This window comes from Sycon ciliatum, chromosome 2 (genome assembly GCF_964019385.1).
Source record: "Sycon ciliatum chromosome 2, ocSycCili1.1, whole genome shotgun sequence".
Classification (NCBI taxonomy): domain Eukaryota; kingdom Metazoa; phylum Porifera; class Calcarea; order Leucosolenida; family Sycettidae; genus Sycon; species Sycon ciliatum.
The window spans coordinates 34,882,029-34,907,250 of record NC_088644.1 but is presented as its reverse complement, the minus strand read 5'-3'; the positions used below and the strand labels follow the sequence as shown (position 1 = coordinate 34,907,250).

General features: G+C 49.1%; 2 protein-coding genes and 1 long non-coding RNA gene across 3 annotated transcripts; all 3 read left to right on the top strand.

Moving 5' to 3' along the window:
* The first annotated feature begins 1,378 nt into the window (after positions 1-1,378).
* Positions 1,379-4,370, top strand: LOC135810861 (uncharacterized). Its single transcript, XR_010552428.1, has 3 exons — positions 1,379-1,595; positions 1,780-2,067; positions 3,466-4,370. It is a non-coding gene; the product is annotated as an uncharacterized LOC135810861 (long non-coding RNA).
* A 10,881-nt stretch (positions 4,371-15,251) lies between these two features.
* On the top strand, positions 15,252-20,083 carry LOC135809807 (putative glutathione-specific gamma-glutamylcyclotransferase 2). The gene is made up of 3 exons (XM_065323234.1): positions 15,252-15,840; positions 18,171-18,206; positions 19,001-20,083. Exons 1-3 carry the CDS (start codon positions 15,673-15,675, stop codon positions 19,451-19,453), a joined length of 657 nt encoding a protein of 218 aa, XP_065179306.1. The 5' UTR covers positions 15,252-15,672; the 3' UTR covers positions 19,454-20,083.
* Positions 20,084-20,181: 98 nt separating this feature from the next.
* Positions 20,182-24,108, top strand: LOC135810544 (uncharacterized protein K02A2.6-like). The gene has a single exon (XM_065324036.1). The coding sequence runs from the start codon at positions 20,182-20,184 to the stop codon at positions 24,106-24,108; it is 3,927 nt and encodes a 1,308-aa protein (XP_065180108.1).
* Positions 24,109-25,222: the final 1,114 nt, after the last annotated feature.

Genomic DNA, 25,222 nt, shown 5'->3' with positions numbered 1-25,222 from the left:
CCACGACTAATGTACAAGTAAATGGAAAGCATATTCAGCAAGATCGAATAATTACGATGTTTGTACTGCATGCAGCACTGGTGAGAAAGATGAAGCTACTAGTGAGAAAGGAGAAGGACAAAATGTTGCGAGTTATGTCTATTTTTCACCATAATTTAATTGGCTCACCATCCGAGTTCTACTGGTGAGAGTTTTATTAAAGGCTCAATGAACCTAACAATTTCTTATCAACATTTACCGAATCTAGATTAAGGGCTTATGCAATGCGTTCCACACGCACGCAAGTCAACTTGAGATCGTGTGTAATCGGCTTTGTCGGCATGGGGTACCTGGACACACCAACATTTATTTTATCTACGACGTTTGGGAGGGTTGACGGGTTCTTGAGACTTGGCGAAGGCTGACAAGGTCTTGTTGCGGAGTAGCTGTAACGCTCTGCAATGGTCGACAGCGAAACACATGTACATGTACTGTACATGTAGACAGCCTAGCGCCTTGTCAACGCCATAATGAATGTTGTCGGATTAAGGGAAATTAATTGCGCAGGAAGGAAGATAATTCCGTGACCAGTATAATTTTATAATGATACTAGCAGCACCACCGGCCAGCGTTGCCTGGCCGAATGTGGCATGCGGGTGAAGCAAGTACGTGAACAGCACACGTGCTCATCACGTGGTGGTGGCCAGACCGCTGAAGTCCTGGTGAGGGAGGTTCTTCATCGTTGGAAGGAGAAGGAGGGACGTCTGTTACGCCTTCAGGAGGCTGGTCAGGGTTGTCCATCACCTGGTGGCGGATGAAGCGGCTCAAAAAATTCATAAACTTACGAACAAATGTGCGATGCGCTCTTCACTGCAGATCAGATGCAGAGTGCAGTCAGTGCAGATCTTTTGTATCCTTTTGTTGCAGATGTTTCTATTTGCAGAGAACGGTTCACGTGGTCCGCAGCGCTTGTGCGGCTGCTAGTGCTACCTGAATAGTATGGCCTAGGCTAGGTGGCTACATGATTCGCACGCTTCGCGTGCTCAGTGCTTCTGCGCGCGGCTGCTACTGCTACTCGTACTGATCGTGTCTGCTAGCGCTACCACCTACACTGTTCGCACACTTCGCGTGCTCAGCACGTGGTGGTGGCTACACGATTCGCACGCTTCGCGTGCTCAGTGCTTCTGTGGCTGATTCCGCTAGCTACACGATTCGCACCAGGGAGTCGTATAGACCCGGGAGGCGACACGAGGCCTTCCGGGCCGACTATGATTGACTCGCGGCACTTTCTCCCACTTTTCCCTCAGATATCCCCGGTGCGTGCCCTGAGTTATAAACCAACTACTCCGCGTACTTATGCCATGGGAGTGCACTCCTTGGGGAACGGACTTGTGCAGGATCGATAGGATCGTGGGAAATCGTAGCTCGAAAAGAAGAAGAAGAATGAACTACTTAGTTGCATTTGATGATCGTGATGGAGGCAGAGAGTGCTGCTGATCGCGATCCAGATCCGGGTCCAGAATCACCTCCTGATCCTAAGGAAACCTCAGCTGACGTACATGTAGATCTACGTTCTCTTCGCGTGAACGCTCAGTCTGTGTTGGCTTGGGCCACAGGTATGGTTTGAATTCTAATTTTCTATGTTATTATATTTTTCAATTTGTCTTGAAACTTTCAACCTTGCTACTTAGCGGCTTCTGATCTGGTGCACGTACTGCAGAAAAAGTTGCGAATATTCATGAATTGGAAGAAATACTTGTGGGTTGATAGAGTGCAGGACTTGTTCAATGGTTTCTACAGAGCGTTCCGAATCCCAGCCGCTAAAGACCCACAGAAGGCAAGAAGCTTGCGTTGCAAAGCTGCTGTCCCGCCTGACTGCGGAGAAAGAAGACTCGTTTATGGTTGTTCTACAGCCGCTGCTGACGTCCATCAGCTCTGTCCTGCTCCCAGCAGCAGATAAGCCTGGATTTCAATGAGTCGTGTCCCAACTCCGGTGTGAACGATTTCCTGACGTCAAGACGAAGTGGGGTCAAGTCATGGGTGTTGCAAAGGAAGCTGTCACAAGATGAATTGATCCAGTATTGAACGGTAGGTTTTTGTAAAGCTGCTCTAGCATTTGGATACTATAAATTATAACATTAAATTATTACTTGTATTCACGAAGCGATGCCCTAGACGTGCGACATAGCGTGCGTCCATGTGTATATGTGTGCGTGCGTGTGTATATTGTGTGCGCGCTTGTGCATGTCGTAAAATCCCGCCAGAGCACCCCTACCTCCGCAACCATTCGAGTAGATCCATTTGGGGAGGGGCGGATGGGCGAGTCCTGCTTGCCGCATTCAGTACTACATGAAAAAGTACTCACCCTACGAAAACTGTGCGTGCGTCTCGTACACCCAACAAAAGTCAAGAGCTGGGAGTCGTACAAACCCATCAAAACCCTAGGGTGTGTGCGCTCTCTGGTCAAGAGGGTGGGAACTGTTGCGTACATTTCCAACCAGGGTCGAGGACGCGTCTGCAGTACAGTACGACCTCACACTTCACATAGGCATACGAGGATACAACTCTATTGATAGATAAGATAACGTGCTAGTAGATCTCTGCCATGCCAGAGTTGCATTCAGTAGAGGTAGTAGTCTCTGTCAAACGTGTTTGCCATTGGCTCACGGCACTTGTAGCAGCTGATCGGACGATGCAAATGGACTCCCAGTCCACATTAGCTGGTTCTTGAGATGCTTCCGAAAATATACCATGGCACGCACTTTCCACTGTTTTTACATAGGGCCGGAAGTGTGTTGTCCTGAGCTTGCCACGATACTTTCCGATCTGTCCATCTCCTCTCTTTGTTAAGTTGGAATTATTTGAAGAGCTGATGGCTGGTAACTTGCTGGTCAGCTGGTAGGAATACGTTTGCAAGTGTTGCTGCTGATTTGTACATTGAATTGCCGGAGTGACGTGGCCTTGAGTAGTCTTCCCCAGCAATGAACTGAAGAGTACCATGCGTATTGAATTCTCTTGTTGCCGGTTCATCGGTCCCTCTCCATGACACCGGACTAGACTGAATTACTAGCATCCCTTCATCGGCCTGCTTTTCGCCTCGAACTTCACGAGTCTTGAAATCTGGACCCAAAATAATAAAAGTGGGACTCAATTGCGCAGTTCAGACGATAAATTGATGCAATAAGGGGTCATCGCAAAAGTGTTTAGTCATCCCTGAAAAAAACATCATTCGTTTCGTACTCGGACCCCCTCTCCACCCTCCGAAATGAATGGATGACGAAAATCGCATGCATATACATGTGTATGCATAGCGTCAGTCAACAGAGATTTTAGCTCCCCCCCCCTGGAACGATCTTCGTTTCAGGGACGACCAAAAACTTGTGTGACCACTGACTTTCTTTCTCTGCTATCAAGCAGTATGCAGTATTTGTAACAGTAATTACTTGTCTGTGTCATGTGCATGCATTGTCTTATTTCCTTCTTAAGGCTACAGCACAACCGAGAGAACAAAATGTACGTCGCAATCAAGCTATGTCGTTGCCATCTTCTATGTGCCATGCGTTACCTGATGTGCCAGCCTGCTATGTCGGATACCGCTAACCATGCATCGACTAGGCGCCAGGCGCGAACTGATGGTGGTGGTAGTGGTGGTGGTGGTGATGAGAAGGAGAGCTCTGTGCAAGAATAACTTTGCAGTTTAGAGAGCGTGTCTGGGCAGGCGTGTATTTACCGCCATATTGCCAGGTGTGTATTTACCACCGTATTAATCAACCATGCGCTACCTGATGTACCAGCATGCTATATCGGACACCACTCACCCTGCATCGACTAGGCGCCAGATGCGAACTGATGATGGTGGTGGTGGGAAGGAGAGCTCTGTGCCAGAGTAACTTTTTCAGTTTAGAGAGCGTGTGTGGACAGGTGTGTATTTACCGCCGTATGAATCCACCACAGTACAATCAGCTGACGTTATAACTTATAAGGATGATCTCGTGCAGCGATATGATGATATTTTTTCAGTCTTTTCTAAGGACTCTCCACTGCGTTTTCGTTCCACTCGAATATGGAAAACGCGGAAGGTTGTTAGCACTGTGTTGAGGCAGCTATTGTTGACTTTATTCGGAATTAATTCTGTTGTATTTGCACACATTCCTGAGTGCATTGTATTAGCATCCAATGTGTGTTATCTGTGCGAGCTTCTAACCTTGTGAACATTCACCGAAGGTTTGGTTCACGGGTGGCGCACAAGATCTTACGGGATGGCTCTTGCGGGCTCTCAGCCCTGCGTTTACTGCATAAAACATGGCAGAACAGTTCAAGCTTCAATTTAGGCCATTTCCTCACTCTGACTCCCAATATTTCACATGTGTAATAATTATAAGTATTGTAGATCCCTGGGACAGCGCCATTTTGTTAGCCAATGTTACTGAGTCCTGAAGAAAAATTGACTTCATTGTCCTAAAGGTGAGAACAAATTGGGACTATTTGTGAAGGAAAACTTTGGAAAATGCAATTTCGAATGTAAGTCATTTCGTTTATCTGGATTCGTCCAATATTTCACAAATGTGCAATATGAGTATTGTAGATCACTGGGACAGGGCCACTTAGTCTGTCAAAGTTAGTCATGAGGAAAAAAATTATTTCATTGCCCTAAAGGTGAGAACAAATTGGGACTATTTGTGAAGGAAAACTTTGGAAATATAATTTCGAATGTAAGTCATTTCGTTTATCTGGATTCGTCCAATATTTCACAAATGTGCAATATAAGTATTGTAGATCACTGGGACAGGGCAACTTAGTCTGTCAAGGTTAGTCATGAGGAAAGAATTTACTTCATTGCCCTAAAGGTGAGAAAATATTGAGGCAATTTGTAAAGAAAGGATTACCTCATCTTAGGTGGTCAAAGTGCCTCAGAGTTCGAGTGGCAGTGCAAAGCCAGTGAGTAAGCCAGTACAGTGAACAAGTGAACTCCTCAGCGATGGCCACAGATGGCTGTATTTCGGCAATGGAGATCGAAAGTCTGACCCGTGACAATTGTTCTCGAAAGGACGAAGACGACGATTTCTCGCTATGTACGGATTTCCCGCGCGCTATGACCTATGTACGGACTTGTCCCACACCGAGCAGGTCGTAATATTTTGAATCGTTGAGTCGATCATGGTTGTGCACAAGTGATGCGCGTGTCGCCTCCCGGGTCTACATGTATACGACTCCCTGATTCGCACGCTTCGTTCGCACGCTTCGCGTGCTCAGTGCTTCTGCGGCCGCTAGCTACACTGTGCATGTGCTACACTGTTCGCACGCTTCGCGTGCTCAGGGCAGCGCTGCTCCGCAGCGCTTCAGCGTGACACAAAAAACACACGTCACAGGTGCCTCTTCTTTATAAGGAGCGTGACACACACACACACACACAGACACACGTCACAGCCTACACAGGTGCCTCTCTTTTATAAGTAAAGATAAAATGCAGAACAGCAGCGCACAATCATGTACAATCATGTACATGTACATGTACATGATTGTACACATATAATAATTATAGCACCAACCCCTGCGGGACACATTAAAGGGGAAGTATACCCTAAAATCAAATTTTCACCAGTTGTAGTCTTCTGGGTGCTGAGTCGAATGGTCTTGGTCCGAGGAAGCTGCGACGCTCCCTTCCTACTTGAATCCCAATCGAACTCGCGCACTTCCACCGAAACTGGGTGACTGCGCCCTACTAGATGGGGATTTGTATGCAAAATGTCACTAAAAGCGCCATTTCGTTCTTACAAAAGCACGGATGACCGCGATTGGCCCATATGTTGTAATCTTTTGGACGCTGAGTCGACTGGTTTTGGTCCGAAAAGGCTGCGATGCAGCGTTCCTCCTTTATTCCCAATCGAACATGGTTGAACAAGCGGTCACGTGCTCCTGGGTGCCCAAATCACCTGGTCACCGCGCCAGCAGGCGACAACTTTCACACCAAGGTTCAACTCGAGTTCAACTCGAGTGACAGGACTGCACCCAAAAAAGGTCAAACAGGCTAGTAAGTTGTACCCTGCAGGCACGGTGACCAGGTGACTGGTGTACGCAGGAGCACGTGACCGCTTGTTCAACCATGTTCGATTGGGAATAAAGGAGGAACGCTGCATCGCAGCCTTTTCGGACCAAAACCAGTCGACTCAGCGTCCAAAAGACTACAACATATGGGCCAATCGCGATCATCCGTGCTTTTATAAGAACGAAATGGCGCTTTTAGTGACATTTTGCATACAAATCCCCATCTAGTAGGGCGCAGTCACCCAGTTTCGGTGGAAGTGCGCGAGTTCGATTGGGATTCAAGTAGGAAGGGAGCGTCTCAGCTTCCTCGGACCAAGACCATTCGACTCAGCACCCCGAAGACTACAACTGGTGAAAATTTGATTTTAGGGTATACTTCCCCTTTAAGAACATAATGGACGTGGCTCACCTTTCCTTTCTATCTGCTACAACGAATCAATACGAGGACAAAGTTCTCGACTCCAAATTCTGGCCGGCCACCATCCAGCACACAGTGCGAAAGTGGCGCTTTGCTGATGCCCAAGGTAACAAGTCGTCTTCTACTTCGCGGCGAGGCAGTGATGATCAATCCTGAACTGTCATGCTAACAAACCAACATACACAACGATGCAGCAACAACGACTAAATCCCAACGCCCCTGTATTCACCCCACGATCGAAACTAGCCCACCGGCTCTACCCCGCTCAGCCCTCCTCTGGCCGACCCGCACACATTGCATGTCCAGCGCTAAATTCATCAGCGTTCCCTTTTTTCCCTAAATCCCAGCGTGATTTAACCCTAGTATCTCTGAATTGTCGCTCTGTTGTCAACAAGTTGTCTGAGCTCTGCGTTATTGCCGAATGTGCTAAGCCTGACATAATCTGCCTAACAGAGACGTGGCTCTGTCCCTCGAACCCGCTCTCACTGTCAGGCTATATCTGCATCCGCAGAGATCGACCTCCGGAAGACAATCGGTCAGCGCATTGTAGCCGTGGGTATGGGGGTGTTGCCGTACTTGTCCGTTCGGACTCCTTTCCGTACGTCTCCCCTCGTGCCGACCTTCAACGCTCTGGCTGCGAGTCTGTGTGGCTTGAACTTGGCTCCCCCTCTACTCAATCTCAGAATCCCATCTTACTATGCTGCATGTATCGACCACCCTCACAGAGCACAATGCAATTGTCGTACTTTTGTGACATGTTTGTTGAGGCATTACAGTCAGTCTATTTAGATTCTTATGATCTGTTAGTGACTGGCGATTTCAACGCCCACAACTCAAGCTGGTGTCCCACCGATTCTACCTCGAAGGCTGGTGATCTCCTTAGCACAGTATTTTCTGCTCTTGGGCTCCACCAGATGGTTGACTTCCCCACTCATTCCTCGCCTAATGGCTCTGTTTCGTGTCTGGACTTGGTGATCACCAACCGACCACGCCTCGTGCGCTCAATTGATCAAGCACCTCCCTTGGGTATGTCTGACCATATACAGATTGTTTGCACTTTATGTTACGCCCCTATTTCGAACTACTTCCCCAACTCTTCCACTGGTCCTCCCTCTTCACTGTATCGCTTCAAACAAGTACCTTCGCACCTTTGGCAATTAATCAACGCTGATTTAGCTGGCTACAACTGGTCCTCTCTGAACTCGTACACTGATGTTAATGACGCACTTCATCACTTTGATTGTGAGCTCCAGTCCGCCTTCCGTCGTCACCTCACCTCATTCGGAGCCACCCACACTGTGACATCTCCACGACCCCGCATGCAATCTCCACCATGGGTTACTGCTGAGCTCAGGTCTGCTGTAAAACGCAAGCGTGATCTATACAGTGTGTACAAAAAATATCCGACAGCAGTAAATCATGCAGCTTATAACCGACAAAGGAATGCTGTAAAGCACCTGTCTCGGCAAGCACATCGTCAATATATACGCTCCATCCAAGCATCACTAACGTCACCGAATCGACCTACACTCTTTCAGTTTGTGCGAGCACAGCGGCACACTTCCGGCCGTGTCATGCCCCAAACGATGATAGCATCCGACGGTACGGTTGCCACGTCCCCCAAGAGCATAGCTGATGTTCTGAATACTCAGTTCACCTCATTTGGGCTACCTGATGATCCTTCGTGGCGCATTCCCCCTTTGTCCCAGTCGCCTTTCATATCTGTTCCGTTCCGTACAATCACTGTCACTACGTTTCAAGTTCGGAAATATCTGAAGCGCCTGAAATGTGGAAAGTCTCCCGGCTCAGATGGGATCCCGAATGAAGTGCTGCAGTCTCTTGCACCATCAATAGCCTATCCTCTCGCCATTATTTTTAATATGTCATTTCGAACTGGTACATTCCCACAGGATTGGAAATCCGCCATCGTGACACCGCTTTACAAGAATAAAGGCTCCCGTGCTTGCCCGGCAAACTACCGCCCCATCTCTCTGCTGCGCACAGTTTCCAAACTTTGTGAGCGTATTGTATTCGATTCCCTCTACCTGCACATCGCTCCGGCTCTCTCACCAGCTCAGTCGGGATTCTGCCGTGGTGACTCAACTCAATACCAGGTGACTCGACTTGTCCAAGACATAGCGACAAAGAGGAACTGTGGGGAGCATGTGGGAATGGTGTTTTTCGACTTGGCTAAGGCATTCGACACCGTTTGGCATCGTGGCTTACTTGCCAAGTTGGAGGTCACCTTCCGGGTGGAGGATGCTGCCTTGCGTTGGATATCCTCGTATCTGTCTGCTCGTTCTCAGGCTGTTCGCTTGTCTTATTTCTTGTCTGATCCCCTCCCTGTAACGTCTGGAGTGCCCCAAGGTTCCATTCTGGGTCCTTTGTTATTCTTGCTTTACGTTAATGACCTACCTTCAGTTGTCCCCGATGTTAGTTTGTATGCGGATGACACTGGCCTTATCTGTTCTGATTCCTCCCCTGCACAATTACTCCTTACCATGCAGCATCGCATCAACAGCACTGTCATGTGGATGCAAACGTGGAAACTCCAGCCCAATTTAGACAAGACAGAAGCCATGTATATTTCTTCATCCCCTCCTGATCAACCATTATACTTCCCTGACTCGACTATGCCTATCCGTGTTGTTACTCAGCACAAACATCTCGGTGTGATGTTTGACTGCAAACTCTCTTGGGCTGCACATGTCAACTGTGTATGCAAGCGAACCAGTTCAGCATTAGGGGTACTACAACCACATTGCACTCATTTGCCCATCCAGTGTAAACTATTATTTTATCAGTGCTATATTCTCCCTATATTCGACTATTGCGATACCGCTTGGTGTGGCCTTTCTGACACAACTCTGAACCAATTAGAAGTCCACCATAGATTTATACTTAAAATTCTTTACAACAAGGATCGATGTTTTCCTTCGGATGCCCTTTATCGACTTGCACACACTTCTCCTCTCTCCGTTCGTCATAAGCACCATCTCTGTACACTGGTTCATAAAATATTTCTTCATAAAACCCCTTCACACATGATGAAGTACAATTGGTTTTCGACAAGCTCAACCCGTAACGCGCTCATCCTGCCTCTTGTTAAGTCAGCCCAGTATCTAAAGTCCCCTTTGTTTTCCGGCTACTCTCATTGGTTATCATTACCATACGGTCTGAAAACTTGTTCTTCTATTGGTCAGTTTAAAGATCTACTATCACAACTGAACTAGACGCAATAATTATCATCGAAGAACATTCTCGAATACCTGGGTGATGCACGAATTTTGATAGTGCTCACTTCCGTTAATCGTTTTTCTTTGTAATTTTCCATTCATGTTCTGCTCTAATTCATATTTGCTTTGTTTTCCTAGCTTACTATTGCCGTGGCTGGCTCAACGCCCTTGTCTCAGGGGATTCTGTCCCTGCATTAGCTATGCTTGTCACATGCTATGAGATTGTGTCTAATAATAATAATAATAATAGGTAGGTAGGTAGGTACATTTTTATTTGAATTCGCAGAACCAAACGGGCGGTGTCGCCCAATTACATGGAAGCGAATGGAAACAGTAAAATATTGTAGGAAATAGCCTAACATGATAGCAGGGTGTAGTACAAAGCAAAGAACGCTCAGTCAATGAATAACGTTAACGTTAGAATACAACAACGGGGAGGCGGTAAACAGCACATGACTGGTACTGTGGAGTACCGCAAACGTTCAAAGATTCCTGTAGTGTTCAGTAGTGGGTGCTACTGCTAGCAAGACAGAACGGGAGGCAGGCTTGTTTGAACTGGTGGTACTGGGTAATACCACGCACGTCGGATGGCAGGGTGTTCCATAAAATGGACCCCCGAGCGGTTGGACGGTCGTGGCCGGCTTTGGAGGCAGATTTGGGCACTCGAAGGCCCAAGCTGCGTTGCGCGGGCGTTGTTCGAGTACTGGGATGCTCCAGAAGGGCTTGCAGTGCATTGCTTGCCCGACCATTCGAGCAACGCCAGATCATAATAAGGGTCTTTTGCTTGTGGAGCTCTTCGACGCCATACAGCTGCAGACGAGCAAGCAGAGGTTGGGCGCTTGTGCGAGGTGGCAGGCCGAATACGGCGCGTGCCGCACGGTTTTGCTGGACCTGAAGGCGGGACCGCTGGTCTTGTCGAATAGGATGCGTATTAGTTATGATCGCCAAAGTAGAGGTAACTGATCTGCCACGATAAGCATCCTGAGGCGAAGGCGCTCTGTAGTTTTATCGTCTGCGCTTGCGAGCATTCACATTGACTATGCTCACAGGTTGGGCAATTCATAATTGAGCGCATACAAACATTCTCGTTTCTCGAGTTGTTACAGACAATCTCACAGCACACGGAGTAACCCAGGGCCATGTTCCATGGGGAGCACATAACTTACATGCAACAGTTAGTATGTACTACTACTCTGGGCAGGAGCGATTACTGCGGTATGCGAATTGCAGAAGAAGATGGGGCTTATGCACAGATATACAGCATTCCCTCACTAGTGGGACCATTGTTATCAGGCTAGGGCCTGTTTTGGACTTCCCACTCTAAATAAAGAATACAAACAAACAAACAAAGATATGTATTGTACAGGTGTGACAGACAATGAACAGAATGTTAAAGAGTTGGTGGACAAGCCGTTGATTATTCACTCTCATTGTAATATCAAAAAAATCCACTGACGATGTTGTTCAGAACAACGAAACGTCTGGAGAAGTATCGTAAATATTTCTATCGTTATTAAATTTTATCAAATATACCACTCTTTGGTCTAGAAAGAATACTTTTTGATAGAACAGAATGTTGGCAGATTTGAAGAACTTTATTACTAGATTCTGACCTACTTTCCCCAGTACCTTTGTCATGACCGGGGAGTGGGCCAGACATACTATCAGGATTCTACGATTCCAGGTTCTTTACGGAAATATACCAGGAGTCCAGATACCCATTCCTCACCCTCACCACACAAGAAGACCAAAGCTTCACTCCAGGACCAAGTTCCAAGCAACAGAGAAGCAACAAGAACAACCACAACCTCTCGAAGCAAAGCATCGAGCTATATACTGCTATTATGTCCTAGTAGCGTGCAAGCTGAAGGAGCGAAGGGCGCGAGCAGCCAGCCAGCAAAGCATGAATAGTGATATGTTTCCCAACGCTATTCATAGACGAGACACATCGACGCCACGGCAAACACTTGACAAAGATACATGTAGGAGCAGACGGAATACAATACAGATAGAAACACACGGACACGACACCTTTAAGCAGATCGACAGGAAAGAAATGCGCCTGTGTTTGAAGTCATTTGTTAGGTCACCAGGTTAGAAATAAGGAACAGATGTTTCCAAGCCATTACGCAGCTGGACCTGATCTGTTGAAACAGACAATATCCGCAAGCTAAAGGTGCAACGGATTCATGATTATATTCACACCTGCTTTTGAGCGCATGTGGATGGAGCTCGTCAAAGTCTCTTTCAAATTCAGGGACTTGGCACTTTCGCTTGGACAGTTTGAGTACATGATAGGCACTAACAAAGTTAGTAAGTGGAGCTCTGACAAAGCGGAAGAACTGTCAGTTAATCAGGAGAGCTAATTCCAACGTCGTCGGAATGAGCCCTCCGTAGCCTTTGGCGGATAAACAAAATTCACGATTCGCGTGAGACTCGGCTAGAAGCCGAGATTTCCGGATCCGTAGGCACGGTGCCACGCTTCAAGGATCAAGGCGCGGGTGCAGCTCCTAAAGGCTGAAGCGGTGGAAGATGAGTAGATCAGACCCACCAAAGTGGTCAAAGACCGAAAAATCCCATTCGCTGCATCCATGTTTCCCTCATACCAGGCCACGAGTTCCCAATTATATCTGTGGGTCGCAGAATGGCTGGAAAAATCCTTCCGCTTCAAAGAAGGACTTAAACCAGATATTCATCATGACCGAACATCAACTTTACCTCAATTTGTTTAATTATTAGAACAATAGTCATAGCCTGCGCAGTCATGGCTGCTAAAATCCAGAGGTCATGACTTCGTGACATGTTGAAAACACGATCTGCATGACCTCCGAACCCTTCACCATGCAGACCACCAGCACTAAGCATGTGCATTGTACCCAATTGTGTAGCCTACATACATGTACATGTAGAACTGTAGTACAATCCGATGTACATGTAGTTATGCTCCTACCTCCGAAAGGATGCCAAATTATGCTCCAAATTTTCAACCACCAAATTATGCCAATAATTATGCCGGCATAGTCCGCGGGTGCCTACCAGATACCCCTGTAGCTGTGCTTCTCCATCATGGTCTTAAACTGGCGGATAATGCCGGCAGAAAAATTGACAGAACTTGGTATCTTTCTGGTATGTTTCATACATGTTTGGTATGTGTATAAAGAAATGACACCGAATTCATGGAAGTAGCCCTTGGCGGATTATGCCGGCATAATATTTGGCATTATCTTGGGATTTCGTCAAAAAATTATGGTCCGGCATAATAATACGGATTCCAACGTGTAAGGTCGGCATAATCTTTCGGTTTAGACAAAAATTATGCTTAGGGGCATAATACAGCTTTGTCAGAAAGGCTGCAGATCTTTTTTACCCCAGTTACGATTCCTTGTCGACTAATTGTCATAGCCCTTGGCGGATTATGCGGCATAATATTTGGCATAATCTTGGGATTTCGTCAAAACATTATGCTCCAGCATAATAATACGGATTCCAACGTGTAAGGTCGGCATAATCTTTCGGTTTAGACAAAAATTATGCTTAGGGCATGGCCGTGTGTGTATGCGTGGTTTCTCAATCCTCTATGTACAGCGTGAGTACATAGTGGAACCGAGCATACATGTAATTCAGCATATTTGTTGGCATAATTGTGGCATACTCAAAAGTATAATTTGACGATTGGCCGAGCATAGTCCGCCAATGGCTACATGGAAGTGCCTATCATACGGTTTGCATGGTTCTGTCTATTCCTCTGCTTTTTTAAGAGAACCTGCCAATTATTGTTTGTCGTGCATTAGCCCTTGGCTTCATGATCATGGTGATTGGGAATTAGCCCTTTCCCAAAGGTGCGCTTTTAATTCGCACTTAGTGCTTTTCGCGTCCCTCGAAATAATAAATTATGCTGAAAAAGTGCTCATTTTTCAGTGAAAACAGGCAAAAAGTGCTCTTTTTTCAGTGAAGCATAGCCATGATACATGTTCAGATATGAACCCAAGCTGAGAAATGAGTATGCACTCTTCCATTTATGGGTCCACGAAAGGCAAAACAGGAAGTAAAGTTGAAAAACCCCACTTTTTACAGCATCACCAACTTCACCAACTTTCATCACCAACTTTACCAACTTGTTGCCCCCCCCCAAAAAAAGCGGCGTGCCAAGGGCAAGGCCCATCGAGCACTCGGAAACTGTGATGGCATGCATAAGCAAACAGATTTTAGCACTTTTTCAGCTAAAAAACCTCAAAACGGGCGATATTCACCAAAAATGCAATAAAGGGCGAAAGAAACGGGCTTTTCCAAAAAGGGCCAACAAGGGCGAAAAAAGCGCGAGCACCTTTGGGAAAGGGCTATTGGGAATGAGCAATGTATCCGTGTCTTGCTCGTGAAACGGCTTCGATATTATGGTATTTCATTGATAGTGGTATTACATTGGTAAGCTCATTGGTAAACTCAGAAAAGTGGGAACTGTGGCACGATACATGTACAGTCATGTACATGTACATGTACATTGTACATGTACCATGATGTACATGTACATGTAACATCCAATCATGATGGCATTGGTAGATTCAAGATCATCGTTCTGACTGAGGTCATGCTTGACGACGGTGACCTGAGCTCATGACTCATGAGCCTAGCAAGCATGTACTTGCTTTAGTCGGTGCATGCCTGCTGTGGAGGTCAGCTGTTGCTACATGATTGTACTTTTTGTCATCTTTGGCACTTTGCCTTTGGCCGACGTCGACCCGTAGACCCGGGTGCTCGAATGAGACACAGGGTACCAAAACAGAAACACCCTGAAATTGTACCTAAACTTGTTCCGATTTCGTTTAGATTTCACAAATACCATCAACATATGGCCCGCTAACGGTATGCCAAATTTCAGCGCTGCCCGGTAAACGCTTTTTGAAATACTCGCGACCCACTTTTTGCTGGGTCCTTGATTCGAGGATATGGGTCTCCTGTACGGTGCTGCCAAAGACCTGCTGAATCTGCGGCTCCACTGACCATCTTGCTCTCAAAAATGAAGTAGTAAGTTACTACTCCCTGCCCTCAACTGCCACACCAAGCGTAGACGATGGTAGACCCGTGTGCTTGAATCGGAGACGATCTGACGAGTTCGCTGTTTCTGATTCGAGCACCCAATTTTCAAATAAAAAATCCGAAGGAAATACGACAATTTTACTGCGTACTGTAGCTTGTGTTGTAGCGCACCCAGGTTCTGAATTCCTGCTGAGTGGGTCAAGCCAGACTCTCTTCCCTGTTCCATCGCCTCTCCAAAAGTATATTCTGACATTATTGAGATTTACAGATGAGAAATTCCACACCTGTCAAATCGTTTCTGATTCGAGCACCCGGGTCTACTCGGGCCGTAGAGGCGTAGTCATGGTAGACCCTCTACTAGTACTAGGCTCTACTCTCTATCCGTGCCTGCGAGCACGTGCACAATGTAACAACCATGCCTTGGTCAGCTGACAGTCCAAGCGCGAGCGAGGCCGGCGGCACAGCACTTGCGCTTGGCAGCGCGCGGCTGAATGCTCATCAACATCAGCAGCGCTGCCGATAAAGTTCAACGCGACGTGTGTGAAGTCCTCATACGATTCGAGTAACGCAACGGAGCAAATTTCATTCTTCTTCTTTCTTTCTGTTACTGGCCAGTTTCTGTCTATTGTTCTGTCCACGAAGTCGAACCCTTCTGAAATACTCGTCAGTCCTTCCCTTCCTCTATCTCACTCCACTTGTTGTATTGACATTATGGCACTTTGTGGTTGCTGTTGTTGTTAGCTCGCTCTGTAAGTAGTTTCAGTTGCTCCGTTCTTGTTCAGTTGCATCACATTTGGAATGGCTACAGAGAGTTCGTATCCTTTTAGAAATTTTCGCCTTGAGCAAGGAAGAAAGCCTACAGTAGTGGTTTCATTACCACACCTAAGACACCATCACTCGGTAATACCGCTGACGTGACTAGTAATATTTTCATAGATAGAAGAAACCAAGCAGCAGATTATGGAGCTTGTTGAGCCCAAGAGCAGACCAGGTACATGGATATTCGGCTACGGCTCACTGATTTGGAGGCCAGACTTTGAGTACGACAGAAAGGAGACCGCGTTGCTGCGCGGTTACGGTCGCTACTTCTGGCAGGGCAGCTGGAGCTCCCGAGGAACAAAGGAACAGGTAGGTCACGCTCAAGTACACAAACTTCCAAAGAATGTCCTCGCTGGTATTGTCTGCGGTGACTCCCTGCTGCACGCTGCATCCATGGCTGGCTATAATCGCCCTCACCTCCTCCTTGATTGGCCTTGACCATGAGTGTGTGCGTAATAATAATAAGCTGGGAGAACACAAGCGTGCACCACATGTGAAGCTCATGCGTACATGTGCACACACGCAGGCGAAAAACATTATAGACCCACAGCATTCCAAAAAAACTGCTCTTTGTCTGCAAGCAACTAGTTCATTGTTTGTCTGAAGCAGAACAACTCAAAATAATGAATGTTTAGTTCTCCATCAGCTCCTTAGTCAGAGCACATGAAGTCAGTCAAGTGGGGCTATTGACATTGTGCTGTACTGTGGAGGGTGGTGACATGTGGGTCTGTGAGCTGACATACTGTCACTTTGGATCACTGAGGGGCTACCCCATCTCCTAGTCCTATTCAGTTATTCACAGTTGTGAATTGCCCAGCCTGAAAGCACAGTCAATGATGATTATGTGAATATGTTCCCTTGGCATATGGATTATGGGTGCTAGTCCTGGTGAATATGTTCCCTTGGCATATGGGTGCTAGTCCTGGTGAATATGTTCCCTTGGCATATGGATTATGGGTGCTAGTCCTGGTGCAAATGACTGTAACACAGTCACTACACCACTACTAGAGGTACTAGGAGCCAGTCACACTGACTGCCAGAATCAAATGCCAAGCGGGTCCAAACAAAGTGCATTAAATGATTGACCATAGCCTATGAGGTGTAAACACTCATGGCATCATTACTCCTATTGCTGGACAAGATATGGACTTTGATTTATTTGGGTCATCATTGACTGGCTAAGCCTCTGCGCTGATTGTTACTGTAAACAGTTTGAGTATGGCATCCAGAAAAGCCCTACTGATGTGAAATAATGATAAGACCAGCATTGGCCTTAGGATATGGCGGTGTCTGTCTCACTTGTGGTCAGAGATAGGATATGAATAATGTTCCTGCTGTTGTTGCTGTTGTTGAAGCTCATTGAAGAGTCATGTGTTACCTGGTGTTGAACATCAACTAGCTGTAGCTGTAGCTTAATTAACTGCTAATCTTAGTCCTGACTCTGGGTTTATCAACAGTGTATTATAAAGTGACAGGTATGTGTCACCCTGAAGCAGGGATTTGTCAGCCTGATGTGCCTGGCCTCTGTCATGTGAGCCCCCCAGGCAGCACATGTCTATGTGTGGGAGTTGTACTACTATTGACAGTACTGTCTGTGCTTGTGTCAGTCACAATGACTATGTGTGTAGCAGGTTACATGGCTGGTGTAATGAAGTGCACACAGTCATGTGCGAGCCAACTGAGTAGTGCAAATAGTGCCTATCACTGTATCAGTACCTCAAGTACTAGCATAGTTATTTTGCTGCCACTACTAACACTAGTAATACTACTAATACTAGTAATACTAGTAATACTAGTAATACTAGTAATACTGTATTAATTATGTTTTAGACATACATCGATTATTTTTAAACTACTGTGATAACTGCGTGAGAGCTATGTCTAATGATATGACAGACAGAGAGACCAAGAGAGACGGAGGCAGGGAGAGAACGAGAGAGATATACAGAGGGACAGACACAAAGAGAGAGCGAGAGACAGACACACACACAGAGAGAGAGAGAGAGAGAGAGAGAGAGAGAGAGAGAGAGAGAGAGAGAGAGAGAGAGAGAGAGAGAGAGAGAGAGAGAGAGAGAGAGAGAGAGAGAGAGAGAGGGAGAGAGAGACCACATCAGCTATAAACACGTGTTGCTGGACAATACATTGGTCCGGTCATGGCCATAACAGCCGGGATGCTTCCCCAGGACCTGTCTGTGTTATGAACAAGCAATTTCACCGAGAGATGCGATACCGAGATTGTAAACAGACGTCGGCGGACAAAAGGTTCCGGCCATAGCCTGACCAACCGGACCGGTTCTGCCGGGCCTACCATACTTGCTAATAAAAAAGAACTGTGAGATCGTAACCATTAGCATGTTGTGGGTAAAGATGTGTTGTACATCACCCATGTATGATTGCCCGGGCCGCCTATCTGACACGGCTATGATTTGGAGACCAATTATTTTTGGAACTCGATAACTTCATTACTTGATGGTAATACTTAGTGAACTCATGCCCCCGTGACTTGTGGATGTGATCTGCAATTTCTGTGCTCATGAGTCTGTGTATTAGTGTAGAGCCGGTAGTAGTGCAGATGTGTGAACTGTACTTAAAACGTTACTCATAATCTGTGTATTGTATGTGTTGTATGTGCTGTACAGCCTGGACGAGTAGCTACAATAACTGAAGAGGAAGATGTAAGTACGTATCGTGAGTGGCGGGTTCCATGGGGGGGGGTAGTCGACACAGTTATTATTTCTTGTAGTCGTCTGACTAAGGCTTGCTCACATGATTTGGGGTCATTCTCATATCTCACACTTGTATGTAATATGTATGTGTAGCAGCTGCTGCATGATGTAATAAGATATTTAACGAACACCAGAGCAGCACAAGTTCGACCCACACGATGAGCTTTTGTGTATCGGGCTGTGACTTTCAGATGAGATCCGTGAAGGGGAGGTGGTGAACATGGTAACGTGTTGCTATAGAAGAGAGGAGAATATTTGAAAATGTGACAGTTGAGGATAGCATCATGAACAATGGACTGACTAATTATTCACTTGTCCTGTCTTTCTAAATAACATGTTAATGCACATGTTCTTGGCTTAGTTTTTGGCCTTTTTTCGTGCTTTGGAGATACTTGTTGTTTTTGGAGAGTTCCATCCTCTCCACCTAATTGATTTTGCAAAAAGAAAAAAAACCAGTTGATGATGCAAGATCTGAGGCACGCATGAGCATCATGCTCACCTGTAGTTCCCTGGTGCGCTTGAACTGGCTATGAATGTAACTTATCTGAGGTGTATCAGACACGCATGGTGGATTGGTAGGCAACTACGACTGGAGAATATTGAATGCACACTTCTTGTAACAACCCTGAATATCTCTGAATACAAGGAGTAGCAGATACATGCAAAGCTGCTACGTATCTGTTCATTTCAGGAAAATCCAGCTCCTCAAACTGTTTCTTTCCTTCGTATGTGTGTTTCCCTAGGCTGAGGTGTGGGGTGTGGCGTTTCGAGTTAGCCGCAAAGCAATGGAGAAGACGAAGACACGTCTTGCTAAGCGCGAGACAGGCTACGATCTGATGAGATGTGATGTAAGCACCCTCAGCGGTGAGGTCATCTGCGCTGAAGTGTACATCGCCCGGCAGAGAAACGAGCAGTACATGGGCCCAACGCGGACCCTCCAGCACACGGCAAACGACATCCTACAGGCCCGGGGCAAGAGCGGAAGCTGCGTGGACTACCTGATCGGCCTGGTTACGGCGCTGCGTCATCACGTACCAGCCAACCGTAACCCTTGCGATGGCCATCTAGTCCAGTTAGAAGGTGCCGTGCGCTGGCGACTCGATACACTCGCCTTGCACAGCGATCGACTGCTGACTACCTCACAAGTGGACGTGCAGAAAGGCAAGCAAGAACTTGGAGTAGAGGCTGAAGATTGAACAGTGAGGGCATGCTGTTGCCAATGCTTGCCTGGGAGCGGACAAGGAATTGAGCTGTGTACTGTGTACTGTGTGCTGTGGTCATATCATGGGACCTTTGTGGGGATCATGCGTGAAGAGGAAAACCTGTGATTGCTGTAGTGTAATGAGTAGCATCATGACAGAACTCTATCCCTAGGCATAGCATTGTCTGTCTCCTGGTTTCTCCTTCCTACTCCCTACACTCACTCGCATTGATCTAACGTGCGTACGTGTGTAAGAACCGCACCCTGCCTGCTGTACCATAGACTCATGCATTCATGTACCGCTGTACTTGCTGGCTGCGCATCACTAACCCTTCCCCTTCTATGGCACAGTCCCCGCACTGAATGCAGTACTCGGGTGCGCGTGCGTATTCATGTCTGAGTGCACTGCCCTCGGGCTCCATCTATACATGGCATCCCGTACTGGGCACGCTGCTTCCGGTCGCTGTTGTGTGCACGCAGCGCCGTAGTCTATTCCGCTCTCTGTCTTCTCTACACAGTGATTCCTGTGTAGAGCTCTCTTCGTTTCTGCTCTCCTTGTAGTTAGTTGTGCTTTTCCGTGTCCGATAATGTTCCCCCTTCTGCAATAAAGATTCAGGCGAAACTACTCTAAGTAGCTACCGCTACATGGCGCAGTGAACAGGATCAGTGAAAGAAAAATACTAGTAACATTGATCCGCAACGAACCTGTTCCGCAACGGCAGGATGGCTCGATTCCAGCCACCGGGAACGTTTGACTTCGCCGATCCGACGCAATGGGACGACTGGTTGGAGCGATTCCGCCAGTTCCGAAAAGTCACGAAACTGCACAAAGAGGACGAAGACGTACAGGTCGCAACTCTGCTGTACACGATGGGTCCACAGGCGACCACTGTATTCAAGCAGCTGACGTTCGCCGACGCGGGTGATCGAGAGAAATATAAGGAAGTGGAGACTAAACTCTCGGCCTACTTCAAGCCCGTTTCCAACGTCGTCCACGAACGAACGATGTTCGAACGCGCCACCCAGTCGCCATCCGAGACCGTGGACGAGTTTCTGCGTCGTCTCCACCGCATCGCGGACAAATGCGAGTTCAAGGACGCTCGCGATGACCGCATCCGCGATCGCTTTATGGCCAACCTGGTGGACAGGAAGCTCACCCTCGAGCTCCAGCTGCTCGACAAGCCAGACCTGGCCAAGGCTGCTACGCACGCCAGGAACTACGAGCAGGTGCACCGACAAGTGGCGGCGCAGCGCCACCAATTGGAGATCTCTGCACCCCCGCAAGCAGCAGCAGTACGATCGAGCGCACCCAGCCAGCGCCGTCCCGACCACTCACCAGCGCTCCGCACAGGCCAGGAGCCCTGCAGATGGTGTGGGAAACCGGCTACACACTCCCGACGTGAGTGTCCTGCTCGGTCTGAGAAGTGCAGCTCCTGTGGTAAAATGGGCCACTACAGCAGGGTGTGCCTGTCCAAGGCCAGCAAGGCACCGCAACAGCAGTCAGCACACTCTGTGCAGCCGGCCAGCTGGTCGCCGCCAGACCAGAGCCAGTCACTGTTCATGGGTGGTGTCACCGATGCTAACCTGCTGGAGGGCGGACCCTGGATGCGCTCAGTGACGATCGGCCAAACACCGGTGGTGTTCAAGGTCGACACAGGTGCGGATACATCCGTGATGAACGCCAGCACCTTTGCCAGCCTACAGCCCGCCCCAGCACTTAAGCGGCCATCCACCAACCTGATGGGACCCGATGGCGCCCGGCTCAATCTGGCCGGTCAGTTTTCCGTGGCCAGCCAGGCACTCACTGGCGAAGTTTTCAACCACGAGGTTTACGTGCTCGCTGGAGATGGTGCCAATCTGCTGAGCCGACAAGCCTCCATCCGCATGGGCTTCGTCCGACAAGGCATAGGCCACATCAAGGCAGACCCGACGCGTGCTGAGCCGTTGGGGTGTATGCAAGGCCCGCCCGCCACCATCCGGCTCAAACCCGACGCCCAGCCATATCACTGCCCAGTCGCTCGACGGGTGCCTTTCCCGCTGCTCCAGAAGGTAGAGGCCGAGTTAGCACGAATGGTGGACACTGGCATCGTCGAGCCCGTAACCGAGCCCACTGAGTGGTGCGCCCCAATGGTGGCCGTCCGCAAGAAATCAGGTGACGTCCGGATCTGCGTCGACCTCAAGCGTCTGAATGCGTCCGTGCAGCGTGAGTCCTTTGTCTTGCCGACTGTGGACGAGACACTTGCCAAGCTCGCCGGAGCCACGGTCTTCTCCACGCTCGACACACGCAAGGGTTTCTGGCAAGTACCCCTCGCCGCTTCTTCCCAACATCTCGCCACATTCATCACACCCTTCGGCCGCTACATGTTCCGACGTCTTCCATTCGGGATCACATCGGCGCCCGAGATTTTCCAGCGTCGGCTGATGGCCATACTGGAGGGAATACAGGGTGTGTGTGTCTTCATGGACGACATTCTAGTGTACGGTGCTACCATTGAAGCCCATGACCTGGCTCTACAACAAGTTCGGGAGGCGCTAGCGGCTGCATCCGTGACTCTGAACCCGGACAAGAGCCATTTGCGCCAGCCGACAGTCAAATTCCTGGGCCACCGGATCAGTGCAAGCGGGGTCCAGCCCGATCCTGACCGTGTCGCGGCAATCCTGCAACTGGCTGCTCCTACTGATGTCCCCGGTTTACGCCGGCTGCTAGGCCTCTTCAATTATGTGGGGAAGTTCATTCCCGATTTGGCCAGCATCTCCGCACCTCTCCGTGCACTGCTCCGCACTGACGTCGCTTGGTTGTGGGACGCCCAGCAACAGGCGGCACTCGACCAGTTGAAGTCCCTCGTCGCTAAAGCCTGCACTCTCGCCTTCTTCGACCCAGCCAAGCCTGCCACGGTCAGTGCTGATGCCAGCAGCTATGGTCTCGGAGCTACCCTACTACAGATGCACGACGGCGAGCTGCGCCCAGTCGCCTACGCTTCCAAGTCTCTCAGCGATACCGAAAAGCGCTACGCACAGATTGAGAAGGAGCTGCTCGCTGTGACATGGGCCTGTGACCACTTCGCACAGTACCTCCAGGGTGGCTGTCCGTTTCAGGTGCAAACCGATCACAAGCCTCTGGTGCCATTGATCAACGCCAGGGACCTCGACAACACGCCACTCCGGTGCCAGCGAATGCTCATGCGGCTGCTCCGATACGACGTGACAGCTGTCTACGTGCCGGGTCCACGCCTCGTAGTTGCAGATGCTCTGTCCCGGGCTCCCGGCGACGACAGCACCGAAACCTCCACCATGGCCGACGTCATCAACGACATCGAAGCCCATGTGTCCGCCGTCTCGGCTGAGTATGCATCGCCCGACTTCTGCAGCCGTGTTCGCCTCGCCATAGCCGATGAGGCCATCCTCGCTCAGGTGCGCCAGTTCGTTGCCGCCGGCTGGCCCGACAAAGAGCACAGCATCCCGGACAACCTCCACCCATACTTCCACTCCAGGCAGGCCCTCTCCATCGCCGATGGCTGCCTGTACTTCGGCGATCGGCTAGTCATACCTGCGTCCCTGCAGTCCGAGGTCTTACGTGCAATCCACGAGGGTCATCAGGGCGTCACCAAGTGCCGTGCCCGTGCCCGGGCAGCAGTGTGGTGGCCAGGGCTTAGCAGTCAGATCGCCGACACAGTCCGCAACTGCGAAGTCTGCAGCCGGACACGCCTGGTCCCCGCAGCTCCACTGCACCCTCTGCCACTCCCAGACCGCCCATGGCAGCGCGTTGCGGCCGACCTCTTCACACTGGATGGTATCGACTACCTGATTACGGTTGACTACTTCTCCCGATTTGTAGAAGTGGATCAGCTCCGCACCACCACCTCCGCCGCCATCATTGCGGCCCTCAACATGCACTTTGCGCGGCACGGTTTCCCAGACAGCTTCGTTTCGGACAACGGGCCGCAGTTTGCTAGCTCGGAGTTCGCACTCTTCCTGACCCGTCACGATATCGAGCACCGTACCAGCTCACCTCGCTACCCGCAGAGCAATGGCATGGTAGAACGCTCAGTGCGCACCATCAAGGAGCTACTCCGCAAGTCCACCGACCTCCCGACAGCTCTACTCGCGTATCGCTCTACCCCGTTGCAATGTGGTTTCACCCCTGCTCAGTTGTTAATGGGGCGGCAACTCCGCTCCACAGTGCCAACACCCGCGGCCCAGCTGACACCAGCCTGGCCAGACCTGGATCTGGTTCGCCGTCGAGAAGCTCAGCAGCAGGACCGGCAAGCCTCGGACTTCGACCGCAGACACCGTGTCCGGTCGCCCAGTCGGCTCGCAGCGGGGGACCGGGTGTGGGTTACAGACCTGCGCCAGGAAGGAGTGGTACAGCTACAGCTCAGCGAGCGATCTTACAATGTCAAGACAGCCACCTCCACCGTACGTCGAAACGCGAGGAGCCTCCGGCCACTCCCGCCAAGCCCAGCAGAAGTGGAGACACCAGCAGCCCCCATCGCCCTGCAGCCCGAGGCCACCGGGACACGCGGCAGAGAATCTCCCGTGGCGAGCTGCGACGGCACACCAGCTGCTGCCGAGGCCGGCACAAGTGCCACCTCCACTACGCGTTCAGGTCGCAAAGCCATTGCACCTGAGCGGCTTATCTCGACCATATGAACATGGACCTTCCACTCTTTCCGTTAGGGGAGATGTAGTGTAATGAGTAGCATCATGACAGAACTCTATCCCTAGGCATAGCATTGTCTGTCTCCTGGTTTCTCCTTCCTACTCCCTACACTCACTCGCATTGATCTAACGTGCGTACGTGTGTAAGAACCGCACCCTGCCTGCTGTACCATAGACTCATGCATTCATGTACCGCTGTACTTGCTGGCTGCGCATCACTAACCCTTCCCCTTCTATGGCACAGTCCCCGCACTGAATGCAGTACTCGGGTGCGCGTGCGTATTCATGTCTGAGTGCACTGCCCTCGGGCTCCATCTATACATGGCATCCCGTACTGGGCACGCTGCTTCCGGTCGCTGTTGTGTGCACGCAGCGCCGTAGTCTATTCCGCTCTCTGTCTTCTCTACACAGTGATTCCTGTGTAGAGCTCTCTTCGTTTCTGCTCTCCTTGTAGTTAGTTGTGCTTTTCCGTGTCCGATAATGTTCCCCCTTCTGCAATAAAGATTCAGGCGAAACTACTCTAAGTAGCTACCGCTACAATTGCCAATTATTTGCCATGACACTATCACGATAGCGACTATTGCCAGAGATACGCATGGTTGCTACAGTACAATGCACTCAATCTGTTGACTGCGTACTGGATGCAAGTGATCCGTGAGTGTCATGCACTGCCGCGCACAGCTTCCCAGGCATTCCAACACGTTCTAATTATTATTGTACAAATCTAGTCAGGTCATGCGCTGATTGTACTGCACTGTCATTATGCTATATTTCTGCTGATCACCTTGATGACATGTGTAAAGTTTATGTATACTTTGCAACCGTCCGTAAATGCCCAATCTGTCCAAGTTTTTTTTTAAATATATTATTATAGCCCCCCCCCCCCCCTCCTTCCCCCTATCACTGAACACATGTGCATGCTGACTGTCGGCCTGGGTCAATTTTTCAGAGTACGTCACTGCTTGTGAACTCATTGATGAAGCAAACAGCACTTGAACACCCCCCCCCCCCCCCCCCACCCAGATATTTAATAATCTGTAGGGCTATGGTATTGTTGAAATATTTAGTACAGCTACATGTATGCACCACTGGTGCTTATGTCCAG

Coding starts and splice junctions, on each gene's coding strand:
- LOC135809807 (XM_065323234.1), top strand. CDS start 15,673: ATGGAGCTTGTTGAGCCCAAGAGCAGACCAGGTACATGGATATTCGGC. Junction 15,841..18,170: donor CCCGAGGAACAAAGGAACAG/GTAGGTCACGCT, acceptor TGTGCTGTACAG/CCTGGACGAGTAGCTACAAT. Junction 18,207..19,000: donor CAATAACTGAAGAGGAAGAT/GTAAGTACGTAT, acceptor GTGTTTCCCTAG/GCTGAGGTGTGGGGTGTGGC.
- LOC135810544 (XM_065324036.1), top strand. CDS start 20,182: ATGGCTCGATTCCAGCCACCGGGAACGTTTGACTTCGCCGATCCGACG.